The sequence below is a fragment of the Littorina saxatilis genome, linkage group LG15, assembly GCF_037325665.1.
Source record: "Littorina saxatilis isolate snail1 linkage group LG15, US_GU_Lsax_2.0, whole genome shotgun sequence".
In the NCBI taxonomy this organism is placed as follows: Eukaryota; Metazoa; Mollusca; class Gastropoda; order Littorinimorpha; family Littorinidae; genus Littorina; species Littorina saxatilis.
Window position 1 is genome coordinate 35,808,962 of NC_090259.1, and position 14,579 is coordinate 35,823,540.

General features: G+C 43.0%; 1 protein-coding gene across 3 annotated transcripts in view; it reads right to left on the reverse strand.

Moving 5' to 3' along the window:
- The window catches only part of LOC138949161 (G-protein-signaling modulator 2-like), a 165,386-nt gene that overhangs the window by 92,231 nt on the left and 58,576 nt on the right, over window positions 1-14,579 (reverse strand). For all 3 annotated transcript variants that reach the window (XM_070320930.1, XM_070320928.1, XM_070320929.1), the window contains exons 3-4: window positions 11,572-11,795; window positions 7,447-7,582 (exon numbers count right to left, since the gene is read on the reverse strand). In XM_070320930.1, coding sequence (XP_070177031.1) covers window positions 7,447-7,582; window positions 11,572-11,795 — 360 coding nt within the window. The remainder of the gene's footprint in view (window positions 1-7,446; window positions 7,583-11,571; window positions 11,796-14,579) is intronic.

A 14,579-nucleotide genomic window follows, 5' to 3' on the forward strand; every position in this document is an offset into this window, starting at 1 on the left:
AAGCCTGTAGTTGCTGGTTTAAATGCGGTATGGTTGTATTGTTTGCTCCAGAAATGTATATTTTGTACAATAGAGTGTTCTGAACTTTTGAGTCGCAAAAAGTAGATCCACAATGTGTACAGTCTCTACCCATGAGCTATCGAGGATTCAGGCCCGTTGTTGGGAAAGTGATTTTGGTTGTTGGGTAAGTTACCGAAAAATAACTAGCCCTACAAGTTTACAGAGAGAAAGAAGCAGAGGGGGGAATAAGACCAGCTACCACACTCCTGGCAACGTTACACTCCCACACACAGATCAACGGAAACATTTAGTTGCTTTCCCCTCACAATGTAAACGTTATGTAGAAATGAGAGCACAGTGAGTGGAGACTACTTTTTGAAATTCCCAAAGATAAATTCATTTGCGTACAATCTTCAACCCGCATTAGTAACGTATTCCATCTCAAAACGAGGCTACTGGCATCCGTTTTTACAGTTTACAGTATTGGGTGCTGTGTTCTGTGCACTAGTAAAATCTCTGCCACAATCCCAACATTGTTAAGCCATTCCTGTCCCAACAAAATGTTCACCACCTGACCGGAATTCCGACCAAAACAAAACTGTAAACAAGTCTACAGTAAGCAATAATCGTGGCAAAAGAGATGAAACTGGAAGCAATTTCTCTCCACAACACAAAAGAGTTTGAAACCACAGATCGGAAGCGCTAGTCAAACATTCAACTTAGTGAAATGGACCCAGATGTTTTTGTGTCAAATGTTTTTATTTGTTTCCCCAAAAGAAGTCAAAAACAGAAATTTCTGGCTGAGGACAATTAAAACAAGAAGAGCAAACGCTCGATCGAGTCACTTTCGCAGTTCTGAATATTATATGAGGCATCAGATGGACAGGAAGAAATTGCTATTCACAACACAATGCATACCTGAAGCATACCTGTGACCTTGAAAAAGGTCAAAGGTCACCAAAGCAGACGTCAAAGTGTAGAGGTCACTGGGAGTCACATTCACATAAAATTTGAGCCCGGTCACTTTTATAGTTTCCGAGAAAAGCCCAACGTTAAGTTGTGTGTTGCCGAACAGAAAAGGCTAGTTATCTCCCTTGTTTTTCTGATAACGTTCGTAAAAGGCTACAGATGTAAATACTTTGATGTAAAGAATAATCCTACAAAGTTTCAATCACATCCGATGAACTTTGTCAAAGATATAAAATGTCTAATTTTTCCTTTGACGCTGACCTGTGACCTTGAAAAAGGTCAAAGGTCAACGAAACCATCGTTAAAGTGTAGAGGTCATTGGAGGTCACGACTAAACAAAATATGAGCCCGATCGCTTTGATAGTTTCCGAGAAAAGTCCAACGTTAAGGTGGTGTCTACGGCCGGCCGGCCGGCCGGACAGACTAACACTGACCGATTACATAGAGTCACATTTTCTCAAGTGACTCAAAAAACCATGTACGTGAAGCAAAAATAATATATTTAGTCAATCTGTCAAACTCACAGAATGAAATTGAACACACTGCACCCGCCGCTGATTGCTTGAAGTGACAAGCCAGTATAGCGTAGAAAGCTTAACAGGAAACCACGCTTTTCCTTATTCTTTTTACTTTTTTGAGTTTGTTTTTAATCCAAATATAACATATCTATATGTTTTTGGAATCAGTAAATGGTACAGAACATGATGATATCATTTTTAAATCGATTACTACCATTTTAATTGTAATTAAAATTTGGAGATTTTAAATGACCAAACTCATTTATTATTGGTTAAGCTTCCACGCTTAAATGCAATTCTATAGTCTGGGCTTCGTTGAAGATTGCTTGATCAAAATGTCAATCATTTTGTTTGAAAAATGAAGGTGTGACAGTGCCACCTAAACTTTTGTTTAAATATGTGCATTGTACAGAAACAAACCGTCAAACTATCGTTTCTCGCTTTTTTGTTCGTCTTCGTAAACACAACAGCCATGCGCCGATTGATTCTAGCAAATACAGGCGCACACCAGAAATAATGCATCCTGAGAAAAAAAGTCAGATTATTGCCGGGGCAAGCAAGAATTTCATTTCAACTGCTTCGACCAGCAACCTCAACTGACATTAAATCAACTGAAGAGGTAAGCAGCAAACAACATGCTTCGACTGCTAATGATTCGGGAAAAACAAAACAAACGTCCAAAAAACCCATATTCTTTTTTAAGACTAATGAGAGTCTTATTCCAGGCAGCATCATGCTAACAAAATAAAAACAGCTTCACTGCATAAATCTGTACAATCTAATTAAAACAAAAGTTCACTCCACCACAAGCCGTTATAATTCTCTGGTTAGTTTCAGTTCAAACACATCTGTGGAAGTCCTTTCATCATGCAGTAAATTGTCAGTTCATCTTATCAGTCTCTCTCTCTTTCTCTCCCTCAGTCTCTCCAAAAAGTGTTCTACGTGTGTGTGTGTTTTCAGGTTGTGTACGATACGGGTTGATCGAGACCTGCGAACAAAAGAAAAACAAACCTTTCACGCGCACGTGCCCCACTCAGTCAAGAACTTTCATGCCACAATCGGTATCGTCAAATTGGCCACGTGCCTATAGAGGTTAAGTGTCTGACCAGTCAGTATGGCCAGTCAGGCGTGCAGTTGAACACCGAGTCCAGCTAATTGCGATCTCTGCTAGACGGTCCGGGTGGCCACAGGCGCCAATCAAGTGCTTAAGGGGGGACAGGGTAGGCAAGCACTTTTTTTTATTATTTTGGAAACAGCTTGCTGCTTGTTTGATTTTTGCAAGCAGAATAACCTAATTAAGGGAAACCATTTTAAATTTTGAGTGAAAAGCAATTTTTGGGGGTTTTATTCACCAAAATGTGAGAAAAACGTTATAAAATGTGCTTTTTTTAAAATGTTGCAGTTTGTGAACCAGTGCATGTTTTGATCCAATTTTTCTTCTTTGCAGCAATATGTGTGTGTTTAATAATTCTGTGTATCGAAAAGCATTTCTAAGCAATATATTATTTTAATTTAGCATTTTCAGTTACCGGTTCAGTTCTGATAAGAAAAATACATGAAATCCTAACTGTCAGACTCATAAAAACCCAACCAATGCACTGAACTCTTATTCCATACACAGAACTGATGCTGTACAACTCATAAACAACATATACAAAAACTGAACAAATCCATCAAGCCTTTCAAAAGTTGCAACATTTTAATTGTAGCGTTTTGTCTGAAAATTACATTCAGAGAAAACAGCATTTTAAAGATTTGAACCAGTACATAAAAAAACCAGTAGCACAGTGCACCCTGAATTCATATGTTTTTATCAGAATGACCACTTTACTATGTAGGGAAAAGGATTTGACAATCAAATTATCAGGATTTTTTTTATATACATCATATGAAAACAGCCATCTTTGTTTGTACCGATATGAAAACATGAATCAGAACCAAACTGTCAGACTCATAAAAACCCAACCAATGCACTTAACTCTTATTCCATACACAAAACTGACGCTTTACAAATCATAAACAACATAAACAAAAATGAAACAAATCCATCAAGCCATTCAAAAGTTGCAACATTTTAATTACAGATGTTTGTCTGAAAATTACATTCAGAGAAAACAGCATTTGAAAGATTCCAACCAGTACCTCAAACTAGTCGCACAGTGCAGCCTGAATTGATATGTTTTTATAAGAATAACCACTTTTCTATGATGGGGAAATGATTTGACGATCAAATTATCCAGACTTTTTAAAAAAAATCATTTGAAAACTCATCTATGTTAGTGCAGATATGAATCAAAACGAAACTGTCGGACTCATAAAAACACAAGGAATCCACTGTATTCTTATTCCATGCACAGAAATGGTGCTTCACAAATCATAAACAACATATACAAAATTGGAACAAATCCATCTTGCCATTCAAAAGTTACAACATTTTAATTACCACATTTTGTCTCAAATTACATGTAGAGAAAACAGCATGTAAAAGAGTCTCACTAGTACCCCGGTAAACTAGTACCACAGTAGAGCTTGAATTAATGGGGTGTTTTTTTTTTAACCAGAATAACACTTTAACTATGAAGGGGAAATGATTTGATAATCAAATTATCAGATTTTTTTGATTTAAAAAAAAATCATATGAAAACATTAAAAAAAGTCAATTATCTGTGTTTGTGCTGATATGAAAATATTGATCAGAACCAAACTGTCAGACTCATAAAAACCCAACGGATGCACTGATTTCTTATTCCATTGCATAGAAATGATGCTTCACAAATCATCAACAACATTACATAATTATATATACACAAATGGAACAAAGCTATCAAGCCATTCAAAAGTTGCAACATTTTAATTACAGTATTTCTGTGCTCAATCCTAACACTGCAGCAAATTTCTGTAAAGCTGAATGTCCCTTTCCATGTACCAACTTGGTCATACGCGGATTATTTAAAATGCAACTTTACCACCCGAAGCGTTGCAAACACCGGGAGAAGAGTAAACAACTGCAGACTTGAATGGACACTCATATGCACTCCAGATGCAGGGCCTGTGCAAATCCTTGGGCTGATGCATCACCTTCTTTCATAATCAGACTGCTATCAGACAAGCATTCAGTACAGGATATAAACCTTTCAGCAATAGATTGAGCTGATCAATGTTGACAAAAGCCCAACACATGTCAGCGGAGTGACGTTGCACAGTACCAGTATCCATATCTGCTTGTGATGGGTCAGAAGATGGCAAAGTATCTGTATCTTCTTATGGTTGGTCAGAAGATGGCAAAGCTGATGTTTCTGCTGTGGAAGAGGGTAGTTCCGGTTTAGCAAACTTTTCCATCAGGTCTTTCTCCTCGCTGCCACCACAGGAGGACTGGCTCTCCCCTTGCTCCAACCTAATAAATACACAAACACTGATTTAATATTTGATACAACTGTCCATGGTTTTTGTTTGTAATAAGCTGCAAATTGTAAGACTCAATATAAACGTCAACAAGTGCTTGTACTTTATTTTGCAAATGACCATGTTACATGGGGTGTACCTCAACTTTTTGGCTAGGCTGGTAAATCAGAAATCCCAATCAGCCCCCAACCACTGAACCAGGCGGGTTTTCTTACAACCACCTCAGCGGCTCGTACCCACATATGTCGGTTGACGAACACACACACACACACACACACACACACACAAAAGACATTCATTAATTGGCCCCTATCACAAAATGTACATGTCAAGTTTACTATGGGATTTGAGTAACCACACAATCACATACACACAGGAACTAATACTGAAACTAGCTGAATTATTTTCTTTCTTTCTTTCTTTTCATATTTTTCTTTTAAAATTAATTTATTTCATCACACTTGCTATGTATTTGCTTGTTTCTTGTCTGTTGTCTGTTTTGTGTGTGTGTGTGTGTTCTGTGTGTGTGTATACATTTTCAGATTTCCTAAACCTAGCACTGTTTGCAGGTGATCTTTATGCTTTTGATTCATGAGTTGCATCCCCAGTCCTTTAGTTTAACTCTTTTTTTTTCTTTGGTGAAGTAAATTGGGTCTATTTTTTTTATTCCTTAGTTAATGGAAAAGATTTGACAACAATATTGCTGTCAATGATAGGTTGGTCAGCCATGCTGGTGTAAACCAATCCTTTAGAATTAGAGAACGCTCTCTAGTAGGGTACTTATTTTCCTACGGTCAACGACCAGAAACAGAAACTGTGTCAGTCGTACATCGCTCAGATGCTGCTTCTCAGTTTGACCCCAGACAAAGAATACTGATGACATGTTACACCATAGTAAGCTCTCAAGGACTGGCCAGCGAAGAACAATAAAATAGGGGTTATGAAGACGATATCACAGAGATGATCGAGGGAGGGAGGGGGGGGGGGGGGGGGGGTGTGCGGCGGCGGCATGGTCAGTAAATTGGATCAAGAAACCCGCAAAATACTTCAGACACAAACTGTTTATCATTTACCTGCAAACCCTAACACATTCTTACAACAACAACAACATAACGATGTGCAATAAATCACGTTGTCAAACAAACAAGATCGAAAAGAGAAAGAAGCAAAACCCACCTCGTCGAGTCAAGAATCTTAGAATGTCGTCTGCTTAAATACGATCATGTTGGTTCATTTCGGAGTGTTGTTACTTCCTTCTACTGTTCGCTGCTGCTGGTTCATCTTTCTCTGATATTTCTTGCCACTATGCCGAACATTTCCAATGTTAGGGTTGTTCTCCGCAGCTCAAAACTTTGAAAAATGATGCTGAATCGGTGAAAACGTCTTGGATTTGTTGACACCGGGGGACTGATAAGTTGTCTACTGCACTTGCGCCAAATGCCTTTGACCTACATATATTTGCATATATTAATTCCGGGGTTTCGGTTGGAACGGATTCTCTCTCTTTGTGCCTATGTCAACGGAAATTCCCCAACGGTGATGACGTCATCTTGAAGAACGGAAATTTCCACACAGTTTGAACAGCGAAGGGTCATATCATGTGCGCACATTTACCAGCACGGAGTATCCAAAGTTGACCATTTTTTCGATTTTTTTGATAAAACACAGACAAAAACAACAAAACATCGGTTTGAAAATGGTTTTATTTACATGAATACATGTCTAAAATGACAAAAGCAGATTATTGAATGCATTCCAGGATGTTCAAAGGTGTGAAAAATGCAACAACCCCAAAAAGGTGTATGAGACCAAAAATAACTCATTTTGCCTACCCGGTCTGCCCTTAAACTGCGCTTCAGTCTTCTGCAATCTAGTCAGGCATGCAATTTAACACTCAAGTCCCGCTAATCGCGATCTCAGCTAGACGCCCCAGATTTTCTACAGGCGCCATGAAGTGCTTCAGCTTCTTGCGTTTCCAAACGAAATAAAATAATGTGGTAATTCACCATGGCTTGCGTTCTGTTCATTGTCAATTAGTGTGTGTGTGTGCAGCAGTGAGTCGCTATACGCGTACAGTGTACGTCTGTGTCTGTCTGTGTCTGATTGACTAGTAAATTTGTGACGACGTACGAGTCGCAGAAAAAAGAAAAGAAATCGTCATCTGCTGATAAAAGAAAACGTGTCATCGCAGTTAATCTTTTGAGAACTTAGTTGCCAACAGAAGCGTCACACTTGCGAGAAACGCAGTAACACATACACATGAACATTGTAGCACAACCACATGCCAGGCGTGCGTGCGTGCGCACGCGCACACACACACACACATGCACTCACACGGCAAACGCACACACGCCAACGTGACGCTCACAGGCTTTTTGTGACCAACAAGGGAAATAACCGCGTTTTTCTCTGACTCAGAAGAGAACGCGGTTTCTTCCCTTTAATTGGACCCCAAACTGCATCGCGAATCGGATATATCGCGATCAAAAATCTTTGGACCCCAAAGACCGCGAGTTAGTGGAAGTCTGCTGTAATTCAAATTGAGGTCATTTCTTACCTTATCTTCAAGTTCTCTGGAGATCTCGAGATGTCTCATGCAGCACACAATGGCTTCATCAAACTTGCCGATGACCTTGAGTGTGTTGCCAAGGTTACCACTGGCTTTGGCCTCCCCCACACGATCACGGCACGTCCTGCAATAGTGTTCATACCTAAGTGCCACCCTTCCACCAAGTCAACACAATACACACTTCAAATTATAATCCCTGTGTCAACACAATCGTGTTCATACCTCATTGCCCCCTGTCACTGTGTCAAGACAAATACAGTACTCATACCTCACTGCCCCCTGTCATTATGTCAAGACAAATACAATACTCATACCTCACAGCCCCCTGTCATTATGTCAAGACAAATACAGTGTTCATACCTCACTGCCCCCTGTCATTATGTCAAGACAAATACAGTACTCATACCTCACTGCCCCCTGTCATTATGTCAAGACAAATACAGTGTTCATACCTCACTGCCCCCTGTCACTGTGTCAAGACAAATACAGTACTCATACCTCACTACCCCCTGTCACTGTGTCAAGACAAATACAGTACTCATACCTCACTGCCCCCTGTCACTGTGTCAAGACAAATACAGTACTCATACCTCACTGCCCCCTGTCACTGTGTCAAGACAAATACAGTGTTCATACCTCACTGCCCCCTGTCACTGTGTCAAGACAAATACAGTGTTCATACCTCACTGCCCCCTGTCATTATGTCAAGACAATACAGTGTTCATACCTCACTGCCCCCTGTCATTATGTCAAGACAAATACAGTGTTCATACCTCACTGCCCCCTGTCATTATGTCAAGACAAATACAGTGTTCATACCTCACTGCCCCCTGTCATTATGTCAAGACAAATACAGTGTTCATACCTCACTGCCCCCTGTCATTATGTCAAGACAAATACAGTGTTCATACCTCACTGCCCCCTGTCATTATGTCAAGACAAATATAGCGTTCATACCTCACTGCCCCCTGTCATTATGTCAAGACAATACAGTGTTCATACCTCACTGCCCCCTGTCATTATGTCAAGACAATACAGTGTTCATACCTCACTGCACCCTGCCACTGTGTCAAGACAATACAGTGTTCATACCTCACTGCCCCCTGTCATTATGTCAAGACAATACAGTGTTCATACCTCACTGCCCCCTGTCACTGTGTCAAGACAATACAGTGTTCATACCTCACTGCCCCCTTTCATTGTGTCAAGACAATACAGTGTTCATACCTCACTGCCCCCTATCACTGTGTCAAGACAATACAGTGTTCGTACCTCACTGCCTCCTGTCATTATGTCAAGACAATACAGTGTTCGTACCTCACTGCCCCCTGACACTGTGTCAAGACAATACAGTGTTCATACCTCACTGCCCCCTGTCATTATGTCAAGACAATAAAGTGTTCATACCTCACTGCCCCCTGCCACTGTGTCAAGACAATACAGTGTTCATACCTCACTGCCCCCTGTCACTGTGTCAAGACAATACAGTGTTCATACCTCACTGCCCCCTGTGACTGTATCAAGACAATAGTGTTCATACCTCACTGCCCACTGTCATTATGTCAAGACAATACAGTGTTCATACCTCACTGCCCCCTGTCATTATGTCAAGACAATACAGTGTTAGTACCTCACTGCCCCCTGTCACTGAGTCAAGACTGTAGACAAGACAGTGTTCATACCTCACTGCCCCCTGTCACTGTATCAACACAACATACTGTTCATACCCCTGTCATGTGTGTGTGTGTTCATGTGTGTGTGTGTGTTCAAGTGTTTGTGTTCAAGTGTTCATATGTGTGTGTGAGTGCGTATGTGTGTGTGTGTGTGTGTGTGTGTGTGTGTGTGTGTGTGTGTGTGTGTGTGTGTGTGTGTGTGTGTGTGTGTGTGTGTGTGTGTGAATGATAAACTTTATTGTCATGAAACGTAGTGTTTTTAAGACACGGGAAGATGAATAACCTTCTTCTTCTTCGGCATTCCAGGATTTTTGGCCTCGGGTCAGACTTCAAGTTTTGTAGCTTGAATAAAGCTAGTGGTCAGGATCAGGGAGTCTTTGGTGCCCCAGAGTTGCTCCTGCAGTGTGGCACCTTGTGGCCAGTGATCTGTTCTGGCTTCCTGGTGGAGCGGGCAGGTCTGCAAGATGTGCTCCGGGGTCTGTGGGCCTGTTTCGCACGGGCAGTTCGGTGTGTGCGACAGACCAAGGCGGTGCATGTGGGCACGCAGTCGACAGTGTCCAGTCCGTAGGCGGAAGAGGATGGTCTGCTGATGGCGCTGTAAGTTGGGCATCTGATCATCAGATGGCAGGCTGTGTTGGGCATTCCAGGTGGTTTGGTAGTGTCTTTTCACCAGGGTTTTGGCTTCACTGTAAGAGACTGTTGGTCTTGTCTGCTCCAGATGGCTGCCAGTCTTGGCCAGTCTGTCCGCTTCCTCGTTCCCTGAGAGGCCACAGTGAGCAGGGATCCACTGGACAGCGACGTTTGTGCTCTGGGAGAGAGTACAAAGAAGACGCTGGGTGTCTCGTTCCAGCTGCTCTTTGGGCGACTGCAGGCTTTGGACGGCGGATCTGCAGTCGGTCAGGAAGACGGCGTGAGAGGGTGGGTGTTCGCTGACCAGGCTAACTGCTTCTCTGAGAGCGGTGAGTTCTGCCCGGTAGTTGGATGACAGCTCTCCGGCAGGCAGGGATCTTGAAAGGGTGTGTCCGTCTGGGTAGCGTACCAGGATCCCGCTTCCTCCGTTTTTGATGGCACCATCTGAGGACCCGTCAGTGTAGATGTGAGTCCATACTGAGGCGTTGTAGTCCTGGTGCATCATCTCCAGCGTGAGGTTCTTGAGGACTGCGTCCTGCTGCTCTCTCTTGCTGGTCACTCCTGGCATGTCAGTAACAAAGAGCACCTTGCTGAGCTGGCTGTTCCACTCTTCAGCGTCTTGGAGGGGCTCTTGTTCTTCAGGGGTGCGTGGTAGGAAGCTGGTTTGGGTTCTCTCTAGCTGCTTGGCCAGATGGTTGAAACTGCTTCTTTTCAGCCTGTTCTTCGTCATCTGTTGGGTGTGCTGGTGTGCTGGGTGAGAGGGGAATCGTTGCAGCTTCTCGTACTGCACGATGACCTTCTCTTCTCGTCGGTGGTCCAGGGAAGGGAGTCTGGTGGTGGCTTCAAGGGCGTGTATGGGCGTAGTTTTCAGTCCCCCTGTGATGATGCGCATGCTTGCGTTCTGCACTTTGTTGAGCCGGCTGGTGTTGCTCTTCGCAGCTGTGGCCCAGGCTGCAGCTCCATACTCCATCACAGGGCGGACGTGTCCCGTATACACCTGTCTGAGGATGTTGCTGCTGGCTCCCCACTTTGTGCCAGCCAGTTTCTTCATGATGGAGAGTCTTCTCGTAGCCCTCTTCTCCGCCTCTTTGATGTGTGGGTTCCAGGTGAGCTTCTTGTCTAGCTTGATACCTAGGTAGGTAGGGGTGTCTTCCTGTGGTATTGCCTGGTTGTTGATGGTCAGTTGGAGGGTCTCTTTGGAGTTGGAGAGGGAGAAGCAGGTGGCTACGGTCTTGAGGCTGTTCACGGTGACACACCAGTCTGTCGCCCACTTAGAGGTGATGTTGAGGGCCTCCTGCATCCGGACTTTGGCGGTTGCGGTGGACTCGGCAGCGCTCCACATCGCAAGGTCATCGGCGTGTAGGGCTTTGGAGATGTGTCTGGACAGGCTGTTGGTGATGTCGTTGATGAAGACGACGAAGAGGGTGGGGGATATTACTCCTCCCTGGGGGACTCCTTCCCTGATCTTCACAGCGTAGCTCAGGTTGCCGTCAAGCTTGACTCTCGCGGTTCTGTGGCACAGGAAGCTCTTGATCCAGTTGAACATTCGTCGATGAATAACCAAATGTGTGTGTGAGTGTGTGTGTGTGTATACACATGTGTGTGTGTGTGTGTGTGTGTGTGTGTGTGTGTGTGTGTGTGTGTGTGTGTGTGTGAATGATAAACTTTATTGTCATGAAACGTAGTGTTTTTAAGACACGGGAAGATAAATAACCAAATGTGTGTGTGTGTGTGTGTGTGTGTGTGTGTGTGTGTGTGTGTGTGTGTGTGCGCACACCCAAGCATGTATAGTACCAAATACCATGCATACCTTGCCAGATTGAGGTCATGCTTGTGGTACTCCAGAGCCTTGACGTAGTCCTGCAGGTAGAAGTAGGCGTTGCCCAGCTGACTGTAGATAGCGCTTAGGGTCTTGAGGTCATCTGTCCCGGCCTGCACCGCTGCCTCAAAGAACTGTACACCTGCCCGACAGTCGCCCGCCTTGCACAGTCGCTCCCCCTGCAGGGCCAGCTCCATGCACGTACACGACATGGTCTGCAACACGCACAACACTCTCACTCTAACAAACCAGCAGCTCAACATTGGGGGGAAAAAAGAAATTCAGAAAAACCAAAAGAAAGAAAGATAAAGATAAATATAGAACAAGATCGCTGAAGCATGATTAACAATTCAGTCAATCGAATGCACGTAAAGAAAATAGTAATCTGATGACCAAATTAGTAACCCAGTGGTTACAAACGCCAACATTAGCAACACAAACCTAATTTGAAGCACATTTGAAAATCATAGTCTGGACTCAAAATGAGTATTTTCCCCCCCAAAAAGCCTAAAAAATAGTAATAAATTACTCCCAAATAGTAAGGGTAAACAGGTCTGTTACACGTTTTGCAGACTGCAGCCGCCAGATGTCATCTCCAATTTTGAGTGAATCTGATGGTGATTTTGTGCGGAGAGTCTGACAAAAAATCAACTGCACGTTTGAGTAGCTTTGCTCTCATTCACACATGAAAATGTGTGTAGGTAACAAAGTGTTTTTGAAATGCAAACTGAAGACTACACATGCGCTTTAAGTCAAATGTACGTTTTCAAACTTGTCATTACCCTTACCACCACCGTTGCGGCTGGTATTATATATATATATATACATTGGTATGTGTGATGAAAAACACCCTGTCCTCTCTTATTGAAGTTGGGCAAAGAAAAGAAGGGGGTGGTGCTAGTTAGGTGAAGTGAGAAATCGAACAGTGTTACTACTAGTTTGCATCAAGTCTAACATTCCCCTCTCACTGTCTCAGCGGTATGAAGTCTCAGCAAGCTGTGATGAAGGTAATATCCCTTTTCAAAAGTGTATTAAGGGAGAATTTGATGACTTGCTCACAGTTTGTATTCTTTTCAACTACAGTAGTGTAAATGAAGTCCGCCGGTTTTCACGATTTGGAGGTGTACATAAGGTAGACTTGCATATCTTTAGGCAAGCCATATTCTCCAAAACTAGTCTGGCTGATTGCAGATAGGACTTCGCAGTCATCAACCAGCCAAGGCACCGCATACCCCCAGCGAAGGACAAATCAGCCATAACAGACTCCCACAAATTTGTGTTGACAGAATTGGAGAGTGCCTCTTGCACAAAATAATTAGCCAGCACTAATTACTACCATGATCATTTCTATCAACATGACAAATATAAGCCTTTGCCATACACCCTACCCTTGCTGTGATAAACAGCAGCAGCAGCATGTTTCATCTGTATGCAGAGTCCTCTTTGAAATAAGAGTAAAGAAAGATCGATCTTTCACCAAGTTTCTCCCATAATTCAGCATGAAACCAACTTTTGCACAGTGTATGCCTGCACAAATTCCTAAGAGAGGGAGTCCCCTAAAGAAAAACACACTTTCCCTGAACTCCAGCCCAGCAGACAAATATAGTTGGAAAGACCAAAGGTCCATAGCAAGTAACAAGTAGTTTGCAGACCCTTCAGCTGAAAGCAGTGTTGAGGGAAATCAATGGATCATAGACACAGACAAAAAAATTGGTTGATTAAAATCAACATGGCCGAAGCAATGTTTCATAAAAGAAGCGGTAGTGTATGGGCACATGTTGTATAAATTTGGGTTACATGTGTTGCAGAGTATTTGAAAATACGTAGGCATAAAAACATGCAAAGAAGAGTGATAAGTCCCTGTTGTGAATATAGTCAAGTGGATAAATTGATTACTTATGTATCACACTTCGTAGTTTTACTGCTACAGCAGTCCCTCTCATGAACGGGACACCCTAGGGCCTGTGCAAACCTGTCCCTACATTGCAGGTGGCCGGTCACCGGAGAGCCCTCCCCCCATCACACACACTCAGACACACTGACGGACTGAGTGAGTCTTTGCTACTGGTGAAGGAGCTCTTCTTGTACTAAAACAATAAGGTCAAACTACTACAAGTATAACTGAAAGGAAAAAAAAACTGTCCTGTAAAAATGACGTTAAATCAGTGACATTGATATGTCTCTGGTTAAATGAACGTGTCAGAAAAAGAGATAAAAGAAATCCTCAAATTCCTGAGGATACAGGCACCCCATGAAAGCAGCCACGAACACACACTTTGCAAAAATATGAATTGAAAACCTACATGTCGTACTTTCTTTTTTTCTGGCTTTATTGAATGCTTCAGGCAGTGACTTTTCCCTGTCCAGTTTCCTCTTTCGTCTCTCTTACCCCCCCCCCCCCCCCCCACTCCCTTTACCCAGCCCGGACAGCACAAACTTCTAATCTGCAAGCAGAGTACACATTTTCTAAAAGGAAGACTACTCCTCTTCAATTATATTCAGAGATCTTCCAGCTGTCTCCACCATAAGCCAAGTGGTCGAGTTTTCCCACTTCTGACCCGAATCACCCCCCTCCTGCTGGGAACACCTGCACTCAAGTTAACACAAGACTGACACCTCTGCTTTGACCTGCGTGCCAGGAGTCGGATGAGAGAGAGAGAGAGAGAGAGAGAGAGAGAGAGAGAGAGAGAGAGAGAGAGAGAGAGAGAGAGAGAGAGAGAGAGAGACACACACACATAGACAGAGACATACATGGAAAGACAGAGGCGGAGAGACTCAGAGCAAAGAGTGTATAGGGATACACTCTTTGCTCAGAGGGAGACACAGACAAAGACATACATACAGAGAGAGAGAGAGACAGAGAAAGACAGAGAAAGAGAGAGACAGAGACAGACAGACAGAGAGTGACTTGAGAGGGAGAAACAGATAAATGAATACCGGGTGAGAGAAAATGACTCGAGAGAGAGAGAGAGAGAGAGAGAGAGCGCATGAGATCTCGA